At 46.0% G+C, this 25,260-nt stretch overlaps 1 protein-coding gene across 1 annotated transcript in view; it reads right to left on the bottom strand.

Annotated features, from left to right (window-relative positions):
• ANXA13 (annexin A13) overlaps positions 1 to 25,260 on the bottom strand; it is a 56,259-nt gene that overhangs the window by 19,338 nt on the left and 11,661 nt on the right. Inside the window, exons 2-4 of the mRNA XM_066579031.1 lie at positions 8,236 to 8,311; positions 4,128 to 4,222; positions 2,505 to 2,675 (exon numbers count right to left, since the gene is read on the bottom strand). Coding sequence (XP_066435128.1) covers positions 2,505 to 2,675; positions 4,128 to 4,222; positions 8,236 to 8,311 — 342 coding nt within the window. The remainder of the gene's footprint in view (positions 1 to 2,504; positions 2,676 to 4,127; positions 4,223 to 8,235; positions 8,312 to 25,260) is intronic.

Here is a 25,260-nt window from a genome sequence, read left to right as displayed (position 1 = left end):
GTCCCTGCTCTCTCCTTTTCCTCCATTCTTTGTGACTCCAACTGGTTTTATACTGAATCATCAATGCAGTCCAACATGAAGTTGTTTAACAACAAATTGGATATCTGCTTTAAAACAAATGTATCATCAGCAGATGACATCTCATTAGGGTTTTCCTCAGGTTTTATTGTACATAGGTTTCAGAATATTTATATATTGTTTAACCATATGTATTTTATTTTTGGTTTTGTTTTCTTATGTATCATATGCACTTAACCGTATAAAGAGTATTGAAATATTGCGGTTTTCACATTGGCCACAAGCACACACACAACAAGCCAACATTTCCTCTTCTCTGCAGCTTACTTGTCAGCTTTGCTGTGAAGACTGGGAAAGAGTTAGTAAAGGCAGGAAGTTTTATGACAACTCTCTTATACTGTTGGAGGTCTCAGGATGTTACAACATAGTTTCAAATAGTTTTGGAATCTGAAGTGCTTGACAACACTGTCTCCTTTTGCTGGGCCTTGCAGAATCAAGTAGAGTCTCTTAAACTGTGCAGCAATCTATTTATACTATCACATGCATTTTTATACATGCACTGGTTCATTATATATTAACTGGTTATTTAGTTACTCATAGTCTTAGTTACCCATGCTGGGTGGGATGTGCATGTGATTGACGAATAGTAGGGCACATCTTGCCTTGGGTACTGTTGTACCTTGTCAACACTGGAAGTGATGGGTGTCGACAACGGTGAGGTTTCAAAAAAGGGCTTTTGTCCCACCTTGGTCGAATCACTCCTCCCCGATTCCTGTTAGCAGGTATACTCACAAGTCTTTATAGCCATCCTGTTGCTCTGGCACTTCATACAATTAATATTCACAAACAGGAGTGTAGCTTGTGTGTAATTCTTCCTGCTTTATTTAATAAATAATTACTTATTAAATAAAGCAGGAAGAATTACACACAAGCTAGACTCATGTTTGTGAATATTATTTGTCGATAACGGTGAGACTGCTTGACAGCCAGGTGACACCCCCAGTTCCTGATTGGCAGCAGGGCTGGCTCCCGTCTATGTCCTAGCACTCCTGTTGTCCTTCGGCCCCTAGGGTCCTGCCACTCAACCCCCCTGGTCTCCCTTCTCTGCTCCTGTCCCTCACCCCCCTAGTGTCTGCGTTCTCCGCTCACGACTCATGTCACTCATCTCCCTTCTGTGCTCGCTTGTCCTGCGCTGCTAGCTGCTCCTGTCTTCACCGCTTCCCCTCCATTCTCCCTTCTCCGCTCCTGTCACTCATTCCCCCACGTCTGTCTTCTCTTCTGAAGGCATGCTCATCCTGCGCTGCTGTCCTCACCCCCCCCAGCCTCCCTTCTCCACTCCTGTCACTCAATTCCCCACGTCTCTCTTCTCTTCTGAGGGCTCGCTTGCGCTGCTGTCCTCACCCTACCCTCTTGTCTCCCTTTTCCGCTCCGGTACTCACCACCCCGGTCTGCATTCACCGCTCACGGCTCCTGTGGCACTGGAGGGAAGTTGTCGCAAGCGCCTAGTAGCATCGGGAATGAGTTATGGCTGGGATGGAGGGTTAGGGGTTCTTTCAGTGTTAGGGTTACATTATTAGCTGATAATGCTTTCATATTACTGTGTCCCGCTCTAACATGAAAGCATTTATAGCTAATTATGTAAGCCTAACACTGAAACTTACCCTAACCCTAACCCTCCATCCCAGGCAAAACTAAATGCTCACGCTGCTAGGACCTTGCTAAAGGCGACCAATCACTTGCTTGTGGGTGTACATTGGGCGGATACAGCACATCACTAGGTCTCCCACCCATACTTGTGGTGGAGACAAGATACAATAATACCCTTGCCTTGCAGGATGGTGCCTGGGTTTGGTACAAAAGGTGGGGTGTGGTATGCAAGATGTAGTTGTGTTGGCCATGGCGGTGGTAAAAGAGGTTAGTGCAAGGTTGGGTGTGGCCTGAGTTGTGAGCCACAAGAGAAGCCCTGGAAGCCTTCTGTAGAAGAGGCTGGGTGCAGCCTAAGTGTAAGATGCAATAGAAGCTCTGGAGCTTCCAAGTAGGAGCTGAGAACGTCCAGTAAGTCAAATCATCATAGCTGTGGGGTCTCCAGTTGTATATCTGCTGTATTACTGAGAGAATAGAAGAATGCCACTAAAAAACTGTGAGTGCATACAATTGAGAACTGTTGAGATTGCCCAGAGAGTCACGCCAGGCCTGCTAAGTAATTAAGAGACTGTGAATTTATAAGGAAACCGAGACTGGATCCAGCATTGGTTGACAAGCCGAGTCAGTTTTGCTGAGTAGTAAAGTCGGCATAAGGGCTTCCACACACTTGCATCTTTTTAACGTTGCAATGCGTCATGACGTTAGAAAGTCCCATTATTTGCAAAATTGTTACATTATATCATTTAGAAGCATTATAGCAATAAAAATGGTAGCGAAGGTGCAAACAGCTTTTTAGAAAGCTACAAACTAGGAGGGCCCAGCTCGGTTTGTGGACATTGTACCTGGTTGGCTCTTGTGCAAAGGATTTGTATCAGCAGAGATTCGTTGGTTCCTGCTCCTTTCATGGCTTTTCTGAGTTCTTTTGCATCAAATTCACAAGGCCGGTCAAGCAACGCCAAAGCGGTCTTCTCAAAGTTACCAGTCAGCTCACCTTTTAATACATGGTCTAAGTCCTGAAAAATAAAATATATGCTGAGCAAGATTTAGAGAATGGCATGAGATTTGACTGTACTACAGCCACTATAAATAAGGGAGATGGAATAAAACCTCTACAGTGCCACCTTTTGGAAGGCAGCATTCCTTCAAGCCAAAGTCAGACTTTTTATACAAGCCTTGTAACAATGACCGGGAATTCCCGGTCATTGTTACAAGGCTTGTATAAAAAGTCTGACTTTGGCTTAAAGGAATGCTGCCTTCCAAAAGGTGGCATTGTAGAGCTTTTATTTCATCTCCCTTATTTGCATATTACCCAGGAGGGCGTGCATGATTATTTGAGTCTCCTCACTCACCGTCTAGGTGCTCTCCCTAAGGAGAAAAGATAGCGTTTCTGACCCCACAGCCACTATAGGCACATTTCATACATACCTGCTATTGTAAAACTGCAGTAGTCCCAATATCAATTTTACGATTGTAATTCTGCCTCTACTGCAATCTGTTTGTCCAGTTGTAAACTACTGAGACTCTATCCTCAGGATAGGCCATCAATAGTACATTTTCAGGGGTCGATGCACTATGCTGATTTCTACAGGAAGCAGACAGCTCTGTTCCCATTGCAGTGGACAGATGTAGTATTACAGGTATAGTTCTAACTGAACTGAATGGGAATTTTGACTATAGTGCCAAGCCCTGACGATCTACTACTATTTTTTAGATGTTGGAAAACCCCTTTAAGGAAACCTACAGCAGGAGGTTCTAGTGCTCAGTGCCTGGCTTAGGAGTGTATACAGTCACATAGGGCACATCACCTGGCTGTAATGATAAGTGGCCACTAGCTCAAATGATGTTGGCACCCAGAGATTGCGACCCTGATCCTACATTTAGTGTCAAATGTATGGAGAAGCAACTGCATTGTATACATCTTCGTTTCGTAGTTTATTGGTTGGGTAGTGTTAAATAGACAACTGTCTGGCAGTATTATTTGGGCATCTCATAGAAGTGATATCGGGCTCTGCATGGAGTTATAGTCAGACACTGTGCCTTTCTGGTGCACTGCACAATGTATGAAACTCTAATGGTTCCTGTCCTCAATGAAAAGAAAATCCTGAAATACCCCTTTAAAAAATTAATCGGCACAGAATTTAGGACTTAAAAACAACATGATGAAAAAGGCGGAGATCTACTTTATACATACTTCATTGCATATTGGTGGTGGTGGGGGGGGGGGGGGGGGGTCACCGTGCTAGAAGGAAATGTCATTAGAGCTAATATATCAATAACTACTGGAGGCCGCAAGGCCAGCCATTGGCTCTAATGGGTCAACTACGTGGCCTGCGGAAAAACTATGTGGAGCTGCTGGAAGATTAAGTAAAACATGAGGCTTTGCTAGGTCAATAACCAGTAGAGTCACAGCGGTTGGACATCCTAGCCATACGCCAACAAAGCAGACTGCACACAGCATACAGTACCTTGCCATACATTGTCTTGAATTTTCTCTGTATTTCCTGTCGCTGGTCAGAAGATCTATTTGCCAGTATTTCAATAATTGCTTTTTCATCAGTTCCTGCAAAATAAAAGCAATACATATATATATATATATATATATATATATATATATATATTAGCTTGCAGAGGAGGTTGGAATACTTTCCTTACCTAGAATAAGTAGCTTTTACTATGTTTGACATTATTAATTTTTTCTCTTTGAAATCAACGTTTAGCCAACATTTTATAGGTTATTAGGTAAAATTAAAAATGTAGAATTTCACCTTATAGTAGCCAATGAAACCTACCACTAGGAACGAAAAGGATTAAAATTACTGTTTAAAAAAGGCATGTTCACTTTTGCAACCAACTAGTGTACTAGTGCTCCAATGCATCTCAAACCAACAGAAAAAGAAACAGCTCTGCAAATAGTCTCGATAAAACAATATACTGTTTCAGGTATACAGCTCTTGTACAGACCTATGTATCGCCATGGCTGCAGTCTACAAACAAACCTAGTGTAGTCTGATTCTTCAGTCATCCCGTACTCCCTTCTGTCAGCACATCTTGGTCATTTTCAGATAATGCAAGTGGAGGCAGAGAGAATAGAGTACTGAGGATCAGCTACACATTGGTCTACATAGGAGCTCTGTTTATCTATCTATCTATCTATCTATCTATCTATCTCTCTCTATACACTATCTCTATACCATCTATCTATCCATCTATCTCTCATATATCTATCTATCCCATATCTATCTATCTATCTCATATCTATCTATCTATCTCATATCTATCTATCTATCTCATATCTATCTATCTATCTCATATCTATCTATCTTTTTATCTCATATCTAACTATCTTACTCATAGCTATCTATCTCTCTCTATATACACTATCTCTATACTATCTATCTATCCATCTATCTCTCATATATCTATCTATCCCATATCTATCTATCTCATATCTATCTATCCCATATCTATCTATCTATCTATCTATCTATCTATCTAATATCTATCTATCTATCTCATATCTATCTATCCCATATCTATCTCATATCTATCTATCCCATGTCTATCTATTTATCTCATATCTATCTATCTATCTCATATCTATCTATCTTACTCATAGCTATCTATCTTTCTCATAGCTATCTCTCTCTCTCTCTCTATACACTATCTCTATACTATCTACCTATCTATCTATCCATCTATCTCTCATATATCTATCTATCCCATATCTATCTATCTATCTCATATCTATCTATCTATCTATCCCATATCTATCTATCTATCTATCTATCTATCTATCTATCTATCTATCTATCTATCTATCTCCTATCTATCTATCTATCTCCTATCTATCTATCTATCTAATATCTATCTCCGACTCGAACACTTTATGCATCCGCCCTCTCCACGCAGTTCTGCTTTGTACGGCTTCTTTCAGCCCGATTATTTGCATGTTGGTGTCGGCTTTGATACTATTAAACCAGCGCATTCTTTGACGCCGTGTCTTCTTTTGCCGCTGACCACTCTGAGCGTTTCCGATGTTTCTAATGAATTAGCTCGCATTACGTGGCTGAAGTATGAGAGTCTCTGTTTTGTTATTTTGCCTTTCAATAAAAAAAATTGGTTTGATGCGTTTTAGGACTGTTTTGTTCGTGATTATGGCGGTCTAATGAATTTATAGGAATTTCCTCCAGCACCAAAGTTTGAAGGCATCAATCTTCCTCTGGTCCATTTTCTTCAGTGTCCACGTTTCGCAGCCGTAAGTTGTGATTGGGAAGATGATTGCGTTAACTATCTGGTATTTCGTTGCAATGCTTATGTCTTTGCTTATCCATACTTAACATTGTGCTGCGACTAGCGCAATTCGTCATTTTATTTGTGATGCAAGGAAGATGAAGTCTTATCCTTGATCGGAAGAATGGCACATCCGAAATCTGCCAGACGCATGGAGCGCAGGAGTACATATGTGACCACCGTTCCATTCACTGTCTATGGAGCCTGCCGAGCACAGCATTTGAGCATCTCCATCAGTTCCTGGCATGCACACCATCATTCCATTCACCCGGTGAACTGGAATGAGCTGTTCTCATGACCATGGGGGCCCCCAGTGAACAGGTGATAGATGATTTTTGGAGAATAACCCCTTTAAAGTTCACCAAGATTTTTGGCATGACATTTAAAATTCTACCAGATGTTCTTTGGCAATAGACAATGATGTGGCTTCATTGCTGATATCAGTCAATTTGTTGCTAATGAGTCGCATTTGACAGGATTATAAATTCTGTGGCAATATACAAATTTATCACCAGGGGGCGCTATACACCAAACTATAGACAGCAGTTATATAAATACAAGGAAAGGTAACACTAGTTAGGAATAAAGCTATACTGTACATATCCTATTCCATTCAGTAAGGTGCTCCGGTGGGGGAATAGACCTAATAAGGGGGTTTTCCTATCAAACTTATTTCCCTACCCACAATGTTCATTGTGCCTACGTAAAAGGGCCTTTAAAATGTAACTGTGCTTTCCCAAAAACGTGGACAATTTTTGGACATGTTAAATGTTTCGATTGCTGTGAGTCCGGGTGCTGAGAACTTAATCGTTAATACAAAGAACCTGAAGCACTCATCTGATCAATGTGAATGCTCGTTAGCTGAAGGCAGGTTCATAGGAGTAGACTTCTCTCTGACATACACTTGCAATGTCATTTGTAGCACATCATGGCATGATTGGAAGAACATAAAAAGCAAGACCCTATGTGCAGGGCCACTTTAACCGTAGGGTAAACTGTGCATGTGCCCCAAGTTCCCTGGTAGCACCAGGCTACTAGTAGTACTACCCATTTCATCTGTAGTCACGTCTTCAGGACACGGATGCAGTTGCAGAGTATTGAGGAGTTTGAAAATTAATAAAAGGCTATACTCACTTACTGCATGTCTCTGCACTAGAGATGAGCGAGCGTACTCGGAAAAGCACTACTCGCTCGAGTAATTTGCTTTATCCGAGTATCGCTGTGCTCGTCCCTGAAGATTCGGGTGCCGCTGCGGCTGACAGGTGAGTCGCAGCGGGGAGCAGGGGAGAGCGGGCGGGAGAGAGGGAGAGAAAGATCTCCCCAACGTTCCTCCCCGCTCTCCCCTGCAGCTCCCCGCTCCGTGCCGGCACCCGAATCTTCAGGGACGAGCACAGCGATACTCGGATAAAGCAAATTACTCGAGCGAGTAGTGCTTTTCCGAGTACGCTCGCTCATCTCTACTCTGCACCTTTCTGGTCTCCACTCACGCACATGACCACTGTGGCCAATCACTGGTTTCAGTGCTCGTTGCAGTCACCAACTGGCCGCAGCGGTCATGTGTTTGGATGGACACGTGACTTCCTGAACCGAAGGTGAACAAAAATCGCAGTAAAGCTTGCTGGGCCTGGATTAAATGACTATGAGTGAGTTGTTATGTCACTAATAAAAGTTTTGGGATGGAGGGGCAGGACAGTAGTGGAGGGGCCCCCGTTTTAATATGTGTGCACTGGGTCCATTTGGGTTTTAAAGCGGTCCTGCGTATGTGCCCCCATAGAGTGTTAAACCTAAATGTATGTATTAGCTGCATTTTATACATCAGGGGTCTAACTAAAGTGTGAGAGATAAGACATGCACCCAGATCCAAGGGGGAGGGGTCCTCGTGGCGCATATTCCTCATAAGACAACATCAGTATTATAAGTGGCACATGGTAGGTGAGGGCTGCTACAGATTTTGCATTGGGGTCCAAGTACTGTGAGTTACATCTCGGTTACACATCCTGTGACAACTACATTTATTTCTTTACTCATCCTGTTGTAGTATTCTTTTAAGTGCAAATTAATCACATCTATGTCTGTGCCTTATCATAAGTATGTGTGTATATATATGCATGCCTCTTCGGATCTATTTCATTATGCCTGAGGAAGAATCCTGAGAGGTTAGAAAGCTCATGTTAACATCATGTATTTTTGTTAGCCATTAAAAGGTATCATATCTACAAGGTTTCTCTTGCTGGGAACAATCACAACCAGATCTGTGGAACGGTTTATATATGAGATACCTACCCATTCCTTTACAAGCCTTGTGCAGTTTCTTGGCATCTCTATCTGCATCAAAATCATGATGGTGCTTGATAGTTGGCTGAAAAAAAATATGCATTTATTAGTAAGGAATATTCGATCACGAATTACTGGCGGTATTAGAACATATTGAGCACATTATGGCAGGCGGTTGTTCTAACGGCACTGAAAGCGCATTACATTTATGTAAATGCTTAAACAGATGGCCGTGATTTTGGAACGTTTTGCAGGCACGAAAATCACATCCGTAAAAAGTGACGAAACAAAGCCATTGATTTCAATGGTTTCGTTTTCTCATCTGTGTTTCTCGCCCGCAATATTACTACTCGTGAGAAAAAATAGGCCTTGCCCTACCTTTCTCGCACATAGTGTTTACATGAGCGAGAAAAGCCATCTTTCTGGAGGGGTGAGTATACCCTTGTTTTTTATTTTAGGCAGGGCCCGGCTGGGGAACAGAGTTTTGTTTTAATAACAAAACCCCTCTAAAGAGACTCTCTCATCATCTTTTTCACCCTATCTGAGGGCAGCATAAAGTAGTGCCTTTCACAGTAATTATAGTGATATGTCTCCTGTGTAAATCTGTCCAGTAGTTTTAGAGAAACTTGCAGTTTATCAGTGGCAGCACATACATACAGGACTACTTAAAGTAGTCCTGAATATTCATAAATTGTAGGCTGGCGACACCTACTTGGTATTAGTGCATCTTGACGCCACTGGAAGTTGTGGTAGAGTCAAGATACTGAGTGTTTGACCGGGGGTTGCCACCCTCTTCTCCTAATTGGCTGTCCGGCTGTCTCCCCGTCCTGCCCCTCACAGGTCCTGTAGTCACCGGCGTCCAGCCTGTAGGAAATTGCTGTATCCCACAGTGTGTCTGTGGAGCAAGCACTGTGCTCGTTTCATTAATGCAGGCCCCCCTCTGCACGCTTAAGGCTGCTGCACATACACTGCTGGCCCGCTGCTAGGCCCCCCTCTGCACGCTTAAAGGGGTTGTCCCGCGCCGAAACGGGTTTTTTTTTTTTTTCAACCCCCCCCCCCCGTTCGGCGCGAGACAACCCCGATGCAGGGACGTACAGAAAGCTTACCGGAGCGCTTACCTTAATCCCCGCGCTCCGGTGACTTCTATACTTACCTGTGAAGATGGCCGCCGGAATCCTCTTCCTCCGTGGACCGCAGCTCTTCTGTGCGGTCCATTGCCGATTCCAGCCTCCTGATTGGCTGGAATCGGCACGTGACGGGGCGGAGCTACACGGAGCCGGCATCCTGCACGAAAGGCTCCATAGAAGAAAGCAGAAGACCCGGACTGCGCAAGCGCGGCTAATTTGGCCATCGGAGGGCGAAAATTAGTCGGCACCATGGAGACGAGGACGCCAGCAACGGAGCAGGTAAGTATAAAACTTTTTATAACTTCTGTATGGCTCATAATTAATGCACAATGTATATTACAAAGTGCATTAATATGGCCATACAGAAGTGTATAGACCCACTTGCTGCCGCGGGACAACCCCTTTAAGGTTGCTGCACATACACTGCTGGCCCGCTGCTGCCGCCATTGGTGTCCGAGAATCTGCTGCTGTACCCAGGCGCTGTGCAACACTTAAGGCTCCTACACAAAGATACCTGGACCGCAGATTCCACCATTGCTCTCAGGGAATTAAGCAGGGCCCCTCCGGGACTCTGCATTGCTCACCCATACGTCGCTGTGAAGTGCAGACCGCCGGCGCTCAGCCCTCCCTTCCACAGCATCGCAGTTCAGGTCTCATCGCCACTGCTCCCTGGCACAGCAGCGGGGTAAACTGAATAACGGCCGCTCTGACCTTCGTGAACTGCATAGTCCGGTCGGCAGCAGTGCTCATAGCTCCCGACCACCGCGTGTCACCTTGCTGCACGCTGCTGCCTACAGGAGCTATCTGGGCCAGGACGGGGATACAGGACCTGTGAGTGGCAGGATGAGCACACAGCCAGACAGCCAATCAGGAACAGGGGGCGGCAACCCCCTGTCAAACACTCAGTATCTTGACTCCACCTCAACTTCAGGTGGCGACAAGATACACTAATACCCACCTACTCTTCCCTCCAGTAATGATTGACAGCTATTTGCTTATTACTGTGCATAGTGAGAGAGTTGCCAATCATTGGCTGGAGGTTAGGGTGGGTGTGGCTATCTACAGCTCATGAATATGCAGGACTACTTCTGTGTTGGGCTGCTACTAATGAAATGCAGGGGTCTCCAAAACAACTGCACAGATATATACAACAGACATATCACTGTAATCAGGGTGGCGGGCACTATCTTATGATGCTCTCAGTCAGATTTGCAAAACATAGTGACAGATTCCCTTTAAAGTATCTAACATGAATATATATGTATCAATCTTAAAGCTCAGTGACTTTAGGATAATACAAGTGTTTCACAGGGTATATACACAGTTCGTTGTTCTTGCACTGAATGGTCTCGTAACTAGAAGTACGTGGAGCCAGCAGCAAAATTGTGATTTGTAGCTCCATTATCCAAGCAGTCTAATCAGTTTACTACTCACAGTATTATCATTGTGATAATGTGAACAATTAATTGCAGTACGCAACCCCAGACAGTGCTCATATACCGGTAGTGCCAAGAAAAAAATAGTTTCCATCAGCCACACAGTGTCCATATAAACAGTGCCGTACAGCAACCAGATAAAATTATATGGTGCCCAGATAAAGCATGTAATATATTGAATGGACATTTTATTTAGGACCCTGGCCCTCTCGCGATTGTTGTTTCCCTGTTTGGAAATTGGACTAATGACCCCGGAGTGCAGCATAAAATCATGTGACAAGTTTTCTGTGGATCAGTTTCAGTGTAAATCCACATTAGATGGGAAAATCCAGCGATCTGAGCGACTCCCAATGAGGCCGGGTCATCGGTGCTAGACTAGCCGAGACCCAGATTTCATACACTGTCTGGTTCTCTCATGCAGCCATGCAGAGAATATACAGAGAATGGTGGGAATGATATAAAACATCCAGCAAAATGGGATCCTGTGGACGGAAACAACTGATCGACAAAAGGGGTAAGAGGAGGATGTCAGGAATTGTTCTGACAAACATACAACAGCCAATGCACAGGCAAGAGCACCCAAATACAATGCTGGTGCTCCAACTAACATGTCCGAATGCACAACTTATTGTCCCTTAGTCAAGACTCCAGTGGGCTAAAGAGTGCAAAAATTTTGATCACTGAGCAGTTGAGAAACATCGCTTGGTCAGATGGATTCATATTAATGTTGTACCGTTCTAATGGGTGGGTCAGAATCTGGTGCAAGCCTCCTTAACAGCTGCCTATGGTCAGAGGTAGACAGATCTGGAAGACCAAACAATGGCCAAAGGACTGGACAAGATCAGTTTTTGTCCCAATTTACAAAAAAAGGTGATGCAAAAGAGTGTGGCAATATTCGGGCCATCACTCTTATAAGTCACGCAAGCAAAATTCTGCTAAAGATTAGTGATGAGTGAGTATACTCGCTAAGGCACATTACTCGAGCGAGTAGTGCCTTAGCCGAGTATCTCCCCACTCGTCTCTAAAGATTCGGGGGCCGGCGGGGGCGGGGGAGAGCGGGGAGGAACGGAGGGGAGATCTCTCTCTCCCTCTCCCCCCCCCCCCCCCCCCGGCTCACCCCGGCTCCCCGCCACAACTTACCTGTCACCCGCGCCAGCCCCCGAATCTTTAGAGACGAGTGGGGAGATACTCGGCTAAGGCACTACTCGCTTGAGTAATGTGCCTTAGCGAGTATACTCACTCATCTCTACTAAAGATCATTCAAAAATGTATGGCCTCCTTCATTAAAGAGGTACTCCCTGATGTTCAAGCTGGGTTCTGCAGAGGACGTGGAACCAGAGACCCAATTGCAAACTTGCGCTGCGTCATGGCGAAGACGCGTGAACACAAAAAGGACATATACCTGTGCTTCATCGACTACAGCAAAGCGTTTGTGTTGAATATGACAAGCTGTGGAAATGCTTAAAGCAAATGGGAATATCAGAGCATCTGGAAGAATTGACAAGATCATTTAATGAAAACCAAGTAGCCGCAGTCACGACTGCTTTTGGTAACACTGACTAGTTTGAAATCAGGAAAGGCGTCTAACAAGGCTGCATTCTATCCTCAGCCCTGTTGTATGCCCAAGTGATCATAAGGCGATGCAACCCAGATGAATCCCCAATCGGAGTGAAAATTGATGGAAGGAACATAAACAATCTTCAATATGCTTCCGAACTCTACTTGCTGCAAATGAAAAGGACCTTGTATAACTAATTCGAAGAGTCAAAGAAGAAAGCGAACACATGGGACTGTATCTCAATATTAACTCCTTAATGACACGGCCTATTTTGGCGTTGAGGACCAAGCGATTTTTGGTATTTTTCCATCTCTATTTTTCAAAAGCCATAACTTTTTTATTTTTCCGTCGACGCGGCCGTATAAGGGCTTGTTTTTTGCATGGCGAACTGTAGTTTTTATCGGTGCCACTTTTGGGTACATAGGCTATATCATAAAACTTTTATTATTTTTTTATGATAACAGAGAGAGAAAACGCATCAACTCTGCCATAGATTCTTTATTATTTTTTTTACTGCGTTAATCATGCAGCATAAATGACACACTACATTTTTTCTGTGGGTCGGTACGGTTACAACGATACCAAAATTCTTATACTTGTTTTAGGTTTTTACACTTTTTTGCAATAAAACACCTTTTTTTTTGGAAATCTTTGTTTTTCCCTATCGCTGCATTCAAAGTCCTGTAACTTTTTAATTTTTTTATGTACGGAGCTCTATAAGGGATTATTTTTTGCGGGACGAGCTGTAGCTTTTATTGGTACCATTTTGGGGAATGTATGGCTTTTTTGATCACTTTTATTGCATTTTTTGGGAGGCAAAACGCTAAAAATTAGTATTTTGCCTCTGTTTTTTGGGGGTTTTTTTTACGCTTTCTGCCATACAAAATAAAAAGGGTGTTCAACTTTTTGTAAACGTTGTTACGGACGCGTCAATACCAAATATGCAGGGTTTTAATTTTTATTTACCTTTTTTTATGCGAATATTAAAAAAGCACAAAAAAAGAGGTTTTTTTAAATGTTTTTTAAAATTTTTCTTTTTTTACATTTTTTAATCTTTTTTTTACACAATTTGAGTCCCTCTGAGGGACTTGCAGCACTGTACCTATGATCGCTGTGATAAGGCATGGCAGAGCTGCTGCCCTGCCATGCCTTATCGCTTATACAGCGATCATAGGCGCTAGCAACACAGGACACCAGTGTCTGGTGTCCTGTTGCCATGACGACAGGCCGGGCTCTCGCGATAACATCGCGAGAGCTGGCCGAAGACGCAGAGGGAGTGCGCTCCCTCTGTGAACTCTTTCCCTGCCACAATCTACTTGGATCTCGGCAGGGAAGGGGTTAACAGCGGGGGGCGCATCTCCGCGCTATCCCGATGACGTACTGGTACGTCATGTTGCGGGAAGTACCAGGCTCCCATGACGTACAGGTACGTCATGGAGCGGGAAGGGGTTTAGAAAACACAAATGCTGACGGCAGCACGCAATATTGTACCACACAGAACAATCGACAATGAAGAAATTGAATCAGTCCAAGATTTCACTTTCCTTGGATCCAAGATCGACTGCAGTGGCGAATCGGGGTCTGAAATCAAATGAAGAATTGGCATTGGTCGTAGTCAATGCAAGGAATGGAAAAGATATGGAAGAGCAAAGACATCAGCATTACAACAAAGATCCGAATAATCAATGCAATATCTACATATGCAGCGAAATCTGGACACTCAAGAAAGTAGGCAGAAGGATCGAGGCCTCTTGAGCTGTGGTGCCAGCGGCGTATGCTGCGCATACCATTGACAGAGATGGTCACAAATAAGGTGATCCTAGACCGTGTCCGACCAAAAGTACTAGAAAAGCTAAATCACCAAACAACGGCTTTCCTACTTTGGTCATGTCATTCAAGCCAATTCTCTAGAAACAACATTAATACTCAGCCAAGTCAGTGGGTCCAGAAGAAGAGGACGCCAAAGAACACGCTGGCGAGACACAATCAAGGTTGACACGAACATGACTGTGGAAAATCTGAAGGAAGCGGCCAAAGACAGAGAAGCATGGCGTATGCTGATCCAGAAGGTGACCAAAAGTTGGCAACAACTGAACGGATAAATCGTCATCATGGTCAAAGATGTGCCAAATAGCCGTGGTTGGACTCATGGAAGTGGTGGACACCAGGTCTTTAGTGCAGCTTGGTTTCACCTCCAATTTTAATTCCTGGAGAAGATTCTCTGTCACAGACAATCCTGCCCTCAGCGATCACAACCTGGGTACTAGAACAAAGTTCAGTGCTGTGCCAGAAGGCCTGGTAGAGTAGCTCAACTGGCATCAAACCCATCTTACTGGAAAGTCTCTGATGTTCTTCTGCATCCTAGATATAGCATACACATTTTATATTGTGTGTGTGTAATCCCTGGGTCAGCACGCCCCACATGTTCAGCCACTGCCAATCAAAAAAACCCTATATAACTAAACAGTGTAAATACAGTTTAGAATAACAATACTCAGGTTAACCAGAAGAGGTCAGGCCAGACCCATGGAATAAAACAGCATACAAAGAAAAACAACAGGGTAGTTACTTCAGATCCCACTTAAACTATAAGGGTTACAGTACCACCCCCTTATATTAGCACCAAACAGTGCCCAGAAGTACTCTCTTGGTGCCATAAAATGACATTATACTGTCATAAAGTGCTCCTTAGTACTTTTAACCTACTTATCGCCACTTCCATTTCGGGCCTGGTTTCCTAGGCCATGGTGCTTATTCAACCTGGCACAATTATAGGGAAAAGGGCCATGTGAAGATGTGAACGTAAGGGTAAAGATCCATGCACTCATACGAATGTTTATGCACTTGTGCAAATATTTGTGCTAATCCTTGCCACCCAAGAAGCTGCCTGAAGATTCTAGAGGTGTCGGGAGGCGCCGTATAAAAAGGGACTGTGCTGCGTCACAGGTTGTTGTTATCGGGGACGCAGAGATGAGCAGCAGCAGCAGTGACACAGCTGGAGCAGTGCGGATGGAGGCCGAGGAAGTGGTGGAGGCCGTTGCCAGACAAGATCGCAAGCTGAACCAAGTGCGGGACTGAGCAGCCAGCGGTCTGAGAGGGGCTACTCATGGCTGAGGATGGAGGCTATGAGTTGGAAGAACCCGCTGACGTTCCGTCAGGAGAGAATGAAGCTGAAGTTATGTAGTTGTGACAAGGAGATCCTCATGTGGATGAGGCGCACCTCCTGCCAATGGGAGTAAGTGAGGTCTCCAACGTAAAGGTGGGCACACCTATTAGAGACTAGTGTTGGTTAGCATGCAGGCCTGGAGTAGTAATTGAGGAAAAGGAGTGAATTGTATCGAACTAGGTTATGTCTGTTCTCATATGTAATGTAATGTGTAGAAAACGTGGGAATTGTGCATTAATACCACATGTAATGGCACAACCAGTTTAAGAGAAGGTGACAGAGCCAAGAAGACCTGAAGCAAATTGTGACATCTACAATGTCAGGCGTTCCTGGTGTAAGGGTGGAAGAGGGCAAGCCATGAGTAGGAGTAGGCAGTGGGCGCATGTGAATAAGGCCAGAAGTCGACATGGGTGACTTGCTGCTACCATATTTCCAAATGCTGCGTACCCGAATATTATGAGTTATGCCATTTGATGTTAGCGAAACGTTTAATTAATTTGTCCTTAATCAAAGTACTAACAACCACTTGTCTGTGAGTGAGTGATTGAGTGAGTTACATGCTCCGCCCCTGATCACATGACAGTAACGTCATCACAGCTCCTTCAATATTTTGACCAATTCCAAGGGTCATCACAGGTCCTTCCATGAGTTACATGTGATTTCATTTACTGTATTATATTATAAGTGGCACATTGCTCCACCAGAAACACTGGTACTATAAATAATACTAATAACCCGTTTTGTTAAGTAAGCTTCAGTTGTCTTGTAAAGATGTGTGCTGCCTCTTCCTCTGCCGATCACTGCCGCGCCATCACACGTAACACCACCCAACTTCACAATGGCATCATTGCAGCAGCTTACGGGCCGATAGGCTCCATGATGGAAATGTCAGCTCCATTATCTCAGGGTGTTTGCACAAGGCAGAGCTTAATATAATGTTTGCAGAGGGATTATTGTGACTTTGTAATCATGTGCCAGCAGCAGTAATAAAGAGCATCTGCTTCATGTATCGGGGAGGGGGCTTCCTCAGAAATGTTCTGTATGCTGTAAATGCGTATCATTAATAGACGACTAATATCCTTCCTGCTTGCAGATGGAGGCAAGTTCCATCTGCAGCAAGCTTTAAAGTTTGTTGCACATGTACAGGGGGTGGACAAAAATATGGAAACACTGTATGAAATGCATGCCTTAAAGGAGATGTCCCGCGCCGAAACGGGTTTTTTTTTTTTTAAACCCCCCCCCCGTTCGGCGCGAGACAACCCCGATGCAGGGGTTAAAAAAACCACCCGCACAGCGCTTACCTGAATCCCGGCGGTCCGGTGACTTCAATACTTACCGCTGAAGATGGCCGCCGGGATCCTCTATCTTCGTGGACCGCAGCTCTTCTGTGCGGTCCACTGCCGATTCCAGCCTCCTGATTGGCTGGAATCGGCACGTGACGGGGCGGAGCTACACGGAGCTACACGGAGCCCCATAGAGAACAGCAGAAGACCCGGACTGCGCAAGCGCGGCTAATTTGGCCATCGGAGGCCAAAAATTAGTCGGCACCATGGAGACCAGGACGCTAGCAACGGAGCAGGTAAGTAAAAAACTTTTTATAACTTCTGTATGGCTCATAATTAATGCACAATGTATATTACAAAGTGCATTATTATGGCCATACAGAAGTGTATAACCCCACTTGCTGCCTCGGGACATCTCCTTTAAGTCCTCATGTCCACAGGCACGCACGGTTTCCAAGTGTGGAATCCCGCAGCGGTTTCCACCCGTGCCCGCAGCCATTGGATTCCAATGTATTAATTCAGATAAATGATTTTTGGGCGTGCAAAAAACTCGTGCCGGAAATAATAGCACATGCGCGACCGTTTTCAGTCGCCAATGTTATACGCGCCGTGAAAAGATAGGTCTTGCACTATCTTTTGCCGAGATACGCAGGGAGCTCCCATAGACTTCAATGGAAGCTGTAAAAAAGGGAAGGGGAGAGATTTACCCTGCATACAACACTGGGAAAAGAAGACAGCCAGCCCAATTTAAGCATTATTAGTTATTCCGAGGATTTGGGGCGATCGATGGATTTCTTTGCTTCAGTGAATTTTTTCTTGCCTATCTGCTGCAGCCGCCCATGTGAATGGCATGAAATACGCTAATTAAGATCAGGACTCGATCTCGGCAATTCTTTATGCGAGTATATAGTGGATACGGGGGAATGTATAAATGCATACGGTCGAGTCAATAAGGCCGAAGTGTGTGTTGACACGTTGCCGAAATGCTGTGGATTAGTTGCAGAATTTCTGCAGCAGATCTGGAGCAATATCGCTGGGTTCACACGGGGCGGATTTGCCGCGGAAATTCCGTGCGGTATTTCGCCGTGGCAAATCCGCATGCGGCCGCTAATCCCGGGATTAGCTAGCCATGTGCAAGAGATTTCTCAGAAATCTCGTCTCCACGGGACGGCAAATCCGCTGCGGCTAAGCCGGCAGAAGCCACTGCTGCGGCGCGGATTTGCTGGCCGCAGCATGTTGATTTTTTTTCCCCGCTGCGGCCGTGCTCTCCTCTATGGGAGCGCCGGCCGCAGCGAAAGAGCTTCAAAGTCGCCGCGGGTTTTGCAGCGGTGGTTCTCCCGGCGGAAATCTCGCAGTTTTTCGCTGCGGCCAAGCCGCGAGATTTCCGCCTAGAATCCGCGCTGTGAGAACCCAGCCTTAGAGTTACAGAACAGTTACAGCAGGAAACCTACAGTGTTTTTTTCTCAACATATGAACAAGATTTGCTTTAATCCCCTTCACTTTATAGTAAATATTCCCACTGCAGCTTTACCACAGTGTTTCCGTAATGTATGAACGCACCCTTAGGTGTCATTCACATGAGCGTATATCGGCTGCGCTTTCATGCCCGGCCGATATACACGCTGCCCATCTGATGCATTGGTTTACAATGCATCAGTTCAGATGGGCGTATTCCTGTGGTGTAAAAAGCGCCCAGCTGGCCAAGATAGCGCATAGGAGCGCATTGCGGTTGGGCGCTTGTACGTCGGCCAGGAAAGATAGTTCAGGAACAATCTCCAGGACGGAATACGGCGGCGGCTCCAATTGACTCTTATGGGAGCCTATGGCAGCTGCCGGAGAAGGGAGGTGGGAGGGAGTTTAGCAGCGTGTTTGCTAAACTCCCACCCCCTTCCCTTCCTCTCTCCGCCCCTTGCTGGCTGTTTGCAATGGGAGGGGGTGGTGTGCGAGCTAGTTGCTAAGCTTCTGCCCGTCGCGCCCTTTCTCTCCCCCTTGTCGACTGCCAGCACACTAGCTTCCACTCTGTCCTGCCCCCTTTCCTTGCTGAGAGCCGTTGAGGGGGCGGAAAGGGGGAGGCTAAACTGTCTGCCCCCGCCCGACGGCAATCCGGGCTCGGCGTATATGCGCCGTACTCGGGCTGTCTGAACAGGTGCACAAACGGTAGATTTGTGCGCCCGTTCACATGATTTTCGGTCACGCTGTGGCGATGACACAGACGACCGAAAATAGCTACACTCATGTGAAAGAGCTCTGAAGATTATTTGCAAAGTTTATTCTAAGTATATTTATTCAAAGTTTAGGCTAAAATATACACGCCCTTTGGAATTTTTTTTTATCCGTTACCTAACATACAAAACAGTTATGAATCTGCAGATTATGGCCGCCTGCAGACGGGCGGAAATTCTGCGGCGGGATTTCCCGCTGAATTTCCGCCAGTAAAAGCAGCCATAGGATTGCATTAACAAATGCAATCCTAGGCAGACGGCCGCGATTTGGCCGCGCAAAATCCCGCGCAGCAAACAAATAGCGGTATGCTCTATTTCGAGCCCTGCACAGAAACGTCACTCCCCGGCCGCCGGCTCCGCTCTGCACATGCGCGGGCTGCCCGGCAGCCGGCACATGAAAGAGTCGGGGCCGCGGGAGCAGGTGAGTGACACGCTGCTCTCTGCAGACGCTCGGTTCGGGTCCCACTGCGAGAATTCTCGCAGCCGGATCCAACCCGGCCGTCTGCAGGCGGCCTATAAAGTCATTATATCTGAATGCATATATTTTCTATGAATTACAGCTTCTTTATAATTGTATTTTTCATTAATAGTTATTTAAATAATTTTTAGAAATCTCTTTTTACAAATTTGTCAAATTTCTTTTGTTTTGCTTTCTTCCTTTTTTTGACACCTTTGTTTTAGAACCTGATAAGCTGTCTCATATCCTGATAAAAGCCTGCTATCCACCTGTATGCTCCCCTCCTGGTCAAAGTTTGGCCTTATCTATCAGCAGATAAGTGAAGCCATAAATGGGATGGCCACTCTAATTAATAATTAATGGGAGTCATTATTGTGAGTGCCAGACTTTTCAACATAATGTCACAAACAAATGAAGGTATTGATCAGACAGTGAAGGCACAATGGGTAGGACTGTGTCCATAGGATAACAGACTTTATCTCTGTTCCAACTTGTTAGTATCAATCAATGTGTAAGCTATGAAAATAATGTATGACTCTCTAAAGGGAATGCGTCATCAATAAAAGAACCCATTGTATAAATTAGGTTTTTATGTTAAACGCATTTTTAGCAATTTTTTGCAAATTTTCAATGTCATACTCTAGATTTTTTTTTCAAATATATTAAAATCCTGCAGTTCTCACACTGACCACTAAACCTAATAATAGTCTGAAACTTCCTGGCTTGTACAAAAAACCTTTCAGCAGTTGTCTCATTATCATCACAGGCAGGATTACAATGAAAGGAAACACTCAGGACTGTGACGTTAACAAGAGGGCATCCTCTACGTCTAGAAGAAAGCAGGTTTCATCACCAACACAGAAGGGGGTTCTTTACTGTAAGAGCAGTGAGACTGTGGAACTCTCTGCCTGAGGATGTGGTGATGGCAAAATCCATAGAGGAGTTTAGGAGGGAACTAGATGTCTTACTAGAGCACTATGATATTACAGGATATAGACATTAGTAGAGATGAGCGAGCACCAAAATGCTCGGGTGCTCGTTACTCGGGACGAAATTATCGCGATGCTCGAGGGTTCGTTTCGAGTAACGAACCCCATTGAAGTCAATGGGCGACCCGAGCATTTTTGTATATCACCGATGCTCACTAAGGTTTTCATTTGTGAAAATCTGGGCAATTCAAGAAAGTGATGGGAACGACACAGCAACGGATAGGGCAGGCGAGGGGCTACATGTTGGGCTGCATCTCAAGTTCCCAGGTCCCACTATTAAGCCACAATAGCGGCAAGAGTTGCCCCCCCCCCCTCCCAACAATTTTTACTTCTGAAAAACCCTCATTAGCAATGCATACCTTAGCTAAGCACCACACTACCTCCAACAAAGCACAATCACTGCCTGCATGACACTCCGCTGAAACTTCTCCTGGGTTACATGCTTATAGCCGGTTCCACTGAAAGCAATGGGCTGCCGGCGTGCGCGGGATGAATTGTCGGGAAGGGCTTAAATATAGAAGCCCTTCCCTGCAATTCATCCAGAAATGTGTAAAAATAAAAAATATATATATACTTACCTTGTCCCGGCAGACGGAGTTCAGCGCGGCCTACAGTGGGTGTTAAGGGGGTGTGAGTCAGACCTGCCCCCTGATTGGCTCAGCCTGAGCCTCTGAGGGGCGAAGAGGGGGTGGAGAGGGGGCGGGAGCTCAGTTCCTGCTCCTGTCTCTTCCATCCTCCCCTCCCCCTGCAGATGAGGACACCGTATATCGGCTCAGCGTGAAAACCGAGCCGATATACGTTCGTGGGAATGCAGCTTTACTATGTTGCCTATATATAGATAACAGAGGATCCACCCACAATATGTGATGGTCACAGCCCACCTCCTTCCATTCCCTGCACAATTGCTGCAATAGGGACAGCGACATAGGAATCAGTCGCTGAATACCGGGCTTACAGAAATACATAATTTTTATTATAACAAATAAACATGGAGATGAAGTTGGCAGTTCAAGCTTCTGTTAATAGATACGCAATATGCAGTTATTCAGAAACGTTAGAAAACCTAACTGACTCTATGCTTAACTCTAACGTGAGTGGGGTACGATGACAATCTGCTATCAATCACAAAGATCAGTCACACACTTCAACTGTAGAACACGTGACCCACTAAATGTTTTAACCCAGCAATGGCGGTAACCTGCACACAGTCCGAAAGTAACGCAAGTGTTGTCCAACAGCTTTGCTACAACTGGTGGATGAATATGTATTCCAAGGCATTGGCTTGATCGTTTGTATCTTAATTGGCAGACCTGCATTTAAGTCACTACCCATGTGCACACGTCACATCTTTTCCTGAGGCCCACCTCACTTACGTATCTCCAGCGTGTTCGGTACTGTAACGTAGATGTCTTTGGATGTTTTTTGGGGCTACCCCAATTCGCGGGGCTGGAAATTCCGCGGGTGGAAATTCCGCGGGAAATCCCGCCACGGAATTTACGCCCGTCTGCAGACAGCCTAATATGTTCCCCTTAAAACGTAAAGTGAAGGTCCTTCAATCCAAAACCCAAAAGTCCAGCGTTCCTGATAATTATGTATTGGGCACAAATGGTTCCAGTACTGGATTACCAGGCAATTGGCAGTGGTCCAATTCTGGTGCACACGCAGTATGTCGGGCCTAGCAACTTTTGCAAACCGGGGGCTGGGCATAATGTTGGAGGTGTGGCCATGCAGGGCCCAACACACTTACTATAGTGCATGCCAGAAACTGGCGTTCATTATAGCAGACACCTATGCTTGGAGCTGGGTTAGGTTTCCATCTGGCATTGCCTACAGATGTGGCCAGTGTGTTAAGAGGTGCAGGCCTATATACATTTGTGGTAATTAACTGGGCATAAAGTTAACTTGGGCCAGCGTATGAAACGCCGCTCTAAATAAATAGGCCCCATCAAGTATAAAACCCTAGTGGGGCTATTTACTTATAATGGTGTTTCACAAACCAATCTAAGCAAGCCTTGTGCCCAGCTAATTCCGACAAACGTATTAAGAGGTTTGCGTCTCGTAATACATTGGTCACAGCTGATACGATAAAGTACTCCCGTTTCTGGCGTATATTATAGTAAATGTAATTGGCTGTGCATGGCCACACCCCCAAACACTCAGTCCGGCCCATGTTTTGAAAAAGTTGCATGGCCCGAAGTACTGCGTGTGCGCCAGAATTGTGGCTTTGTTTGCTAGACATCTGCGTACAAAAGATAATAAATATGCCCCAATATGTTTCCCAAAGGCCTCCAAAGTGCTTGATCTGGCTCCAGGCGACCTTGCCGCACCCTCTAAAGCTAAGCCCTGCTCCCTTTTTGATGCTCATACTAAGGGCTCCTTCGCAGGACGTTAATTCGCATGAATGGGAGATTTTCCGCGATCATTAGCATTTTCTCATCCATTGACACAGGCGAGCGCGACATTTTAGCAAAAAAATATGTCGCAGTAGGGAATCCCTCGCTCGGAATGACTTCAAATGCCTAAATAGAGCCTCCTGTAAGCTTTTCTCAGCATTGGACGCTCCTAAAATGCCTCACCCTCCCTTTTTTCTCAGCTCTCATTAGAGTTTATGGGAGACACCAGCATTAGAGATGAGCGAACGTACTCGTCCGAGCTTGATACTCGTTCGAGTATTAGCGTGTTCGAGATGCTCGTTACTAGAGGCGAGCACCACGCGATGTTCGAGTTACTTTCACTTTCATCTCTGAGACGTTAGCGCGCTTTTCTGGCCAATAGAAAGACAGAGAAGGCATTACAACTTCCCCCTGCGATGTTCAAGCCCTATACCACCCCCCTGCAGTGAGTGGCTGGCGAGATCAGGTGTCACCCGAGTATATAAATCGGCCCCTCCCGCGGCTCGCCACAGATGCATTCTGACAGAGATCAGGGAAAGTGCTGCTGATGCCGAAGCTGCTATAGGGAGAGTGTTAGGAGTGATTTTAGGCTTCAAGAACCCCAACGGTCCTTCTTAGGGCCACATCTGACCGTGTGCAGTACTGTTGAGGCTGCTTTTTGCAGTGTTGCACTTTTTTTTTTTTGTATATCGGCCGTGCAGAGCATTGCGTCCAGAGCATTGCGTCCTGCAGTAATTTTACATAGTCCACGGCCAGTAGTGGTGGTGAGGCAGGGACAGTGAAAGACATATCCAGTCTATATAGGCAGTGGGCTTTTCCAAAATAATTTGGGGAAAAAAATCTATTTGGGCTGCCTGTGACCGTCCTGACTGTACTGTGTCTCTGCTGGGAGTAGTTGTCCTAATTCATACGCAGCCATCTAAGTGTTACAGCAGGCTTGCGCAAAATTCTTTCCTGCCTCTGCTGTGCGTTCCGTAAGCAAAGTCAGCCTCCAACCACAGGCCAATAAGCGGCACATTTAATTACAGAGTTCTGTTTCTGTACTACTGGTAATACACCATGCTGAGGGGTAGGGGTAGGCCTAGAGGACGTGGACGTGGACGCGGGCGAGGATGCGGAGGCCCAAGTCAGGGTGTGGGCACAGGCCGAGCTCCTGATCCAGGTGTATCGCAGCCGACTGCTGCGGGATTAGGAGAGAGGCACGTTTCTGGCGTCCCCACATTCATCTCACAATTAATGGGTCCACGCGGTAGACCTTTATTAGAAAATGAGCAGTGTGAGCAGGTTCTGTCGTGGATGGCAGAAAGTGCATCCAGCGATCTATCGACCACCCAGAATTCTGCGCCGTCCACTGCTGCAACTCTGAATCCTCTGGCTGCTGCTCCTCCTTCCTCCCAGCCTCCTCACTCCATTACAATGACACATTCTGAGGAGCAGGCAGACTCCCAGGAACTGTTCTCGGGCCCCTGCCCAGAATGGGCAGCAATGGTTCCGAATCCTCTCCCACTGGAGGAGTTTGTCGTGACCGATGCCCAACCTTTGGAAAGTTTCCGGGTTCCGGGGGATGAGGCTGGGGACTTCCGGCAACTGTCTCAAGAGCTTTCAGTGGGTGAGGAGGACGATGACGATGAGACACAGTTGTCTATCACTCAGGTAGTAGTTATTGGAGTAAGTCCGAGGGAGGAGCGCACAGAGGATTCGGAGGAAGAGCAGCAGGACGATGAGGTGACTGACCCCACCTGGTTTGCTACGCCTACTGAGGACAGGTCTTCAGAGGGGGAGGCAAGTGCAGCAGCAGGGCAGGTTGGAAGAGGCAGTGCGGTGGCCAGGGGTAGAGACAGGGCCAGACCGAATAATACACCAACTGTTTTCCAAAGCGCCCCCTCGCGCCATGCCACCCTGCAGAGGCCGAGGTGCTCAAAGGTCTGGCAGTTTTTCACTGAGAGTGCAGACGACCGACGAACAATGGTGTGCAACCTTTGTCGCGCCAAGATCAGCCGGGGAGCCACCACCACCAGCCTCACCACCACCAGCATGCGCAGGCATATGATGGCCAAGCACCCCACAAGGTGGGACGAAGGCCGTTCACCGCCTCCGGTTTGCACCGCTGCCTCTCCCCCTGTGCCCCAACCTGCCACTGAGATCCAACCCCCCTCTCAGGACATAGGCACTACCGTCTCCTGGCCTGCACCCACACCCTCACCTCCGCTGTCCTTGGCCCCATCCACCAATGTCTCTCAGCGCACCGTCCAGCCGTCGCTAGCGCAAGTGTTGGAGCGCAAGCGCAAGTACGCCGCCACGCACCCGCACGCTCAAGCGTTAAACGTGCACATAACCAAATTTATCAGCCTGGAGATGCTGCCGTATAGGGTTGTGGAAACGGAGGCTTTCAAAGCTATGATG

The sequence above is a fragment of the Eleutherodactylus coqui genome, chromosome 9 (assembly GCF_035609145.1).
Source record: "Eleutherodactylus coqui strain aEleCoq1 chromosome 9, aEleCoq1.hap1, whole genome shotgun sequence".
NCBI classification, from domain to species: Eukaryota; Metazoa; Chordata; class Amphibia; order Anura; family Eleutherodactylidae; genus Eleutherodactylus; species Eleutherodactylus coqui.
This window is presented reverse-complemented; position numbering and strand designations above follow the sequence as displayed.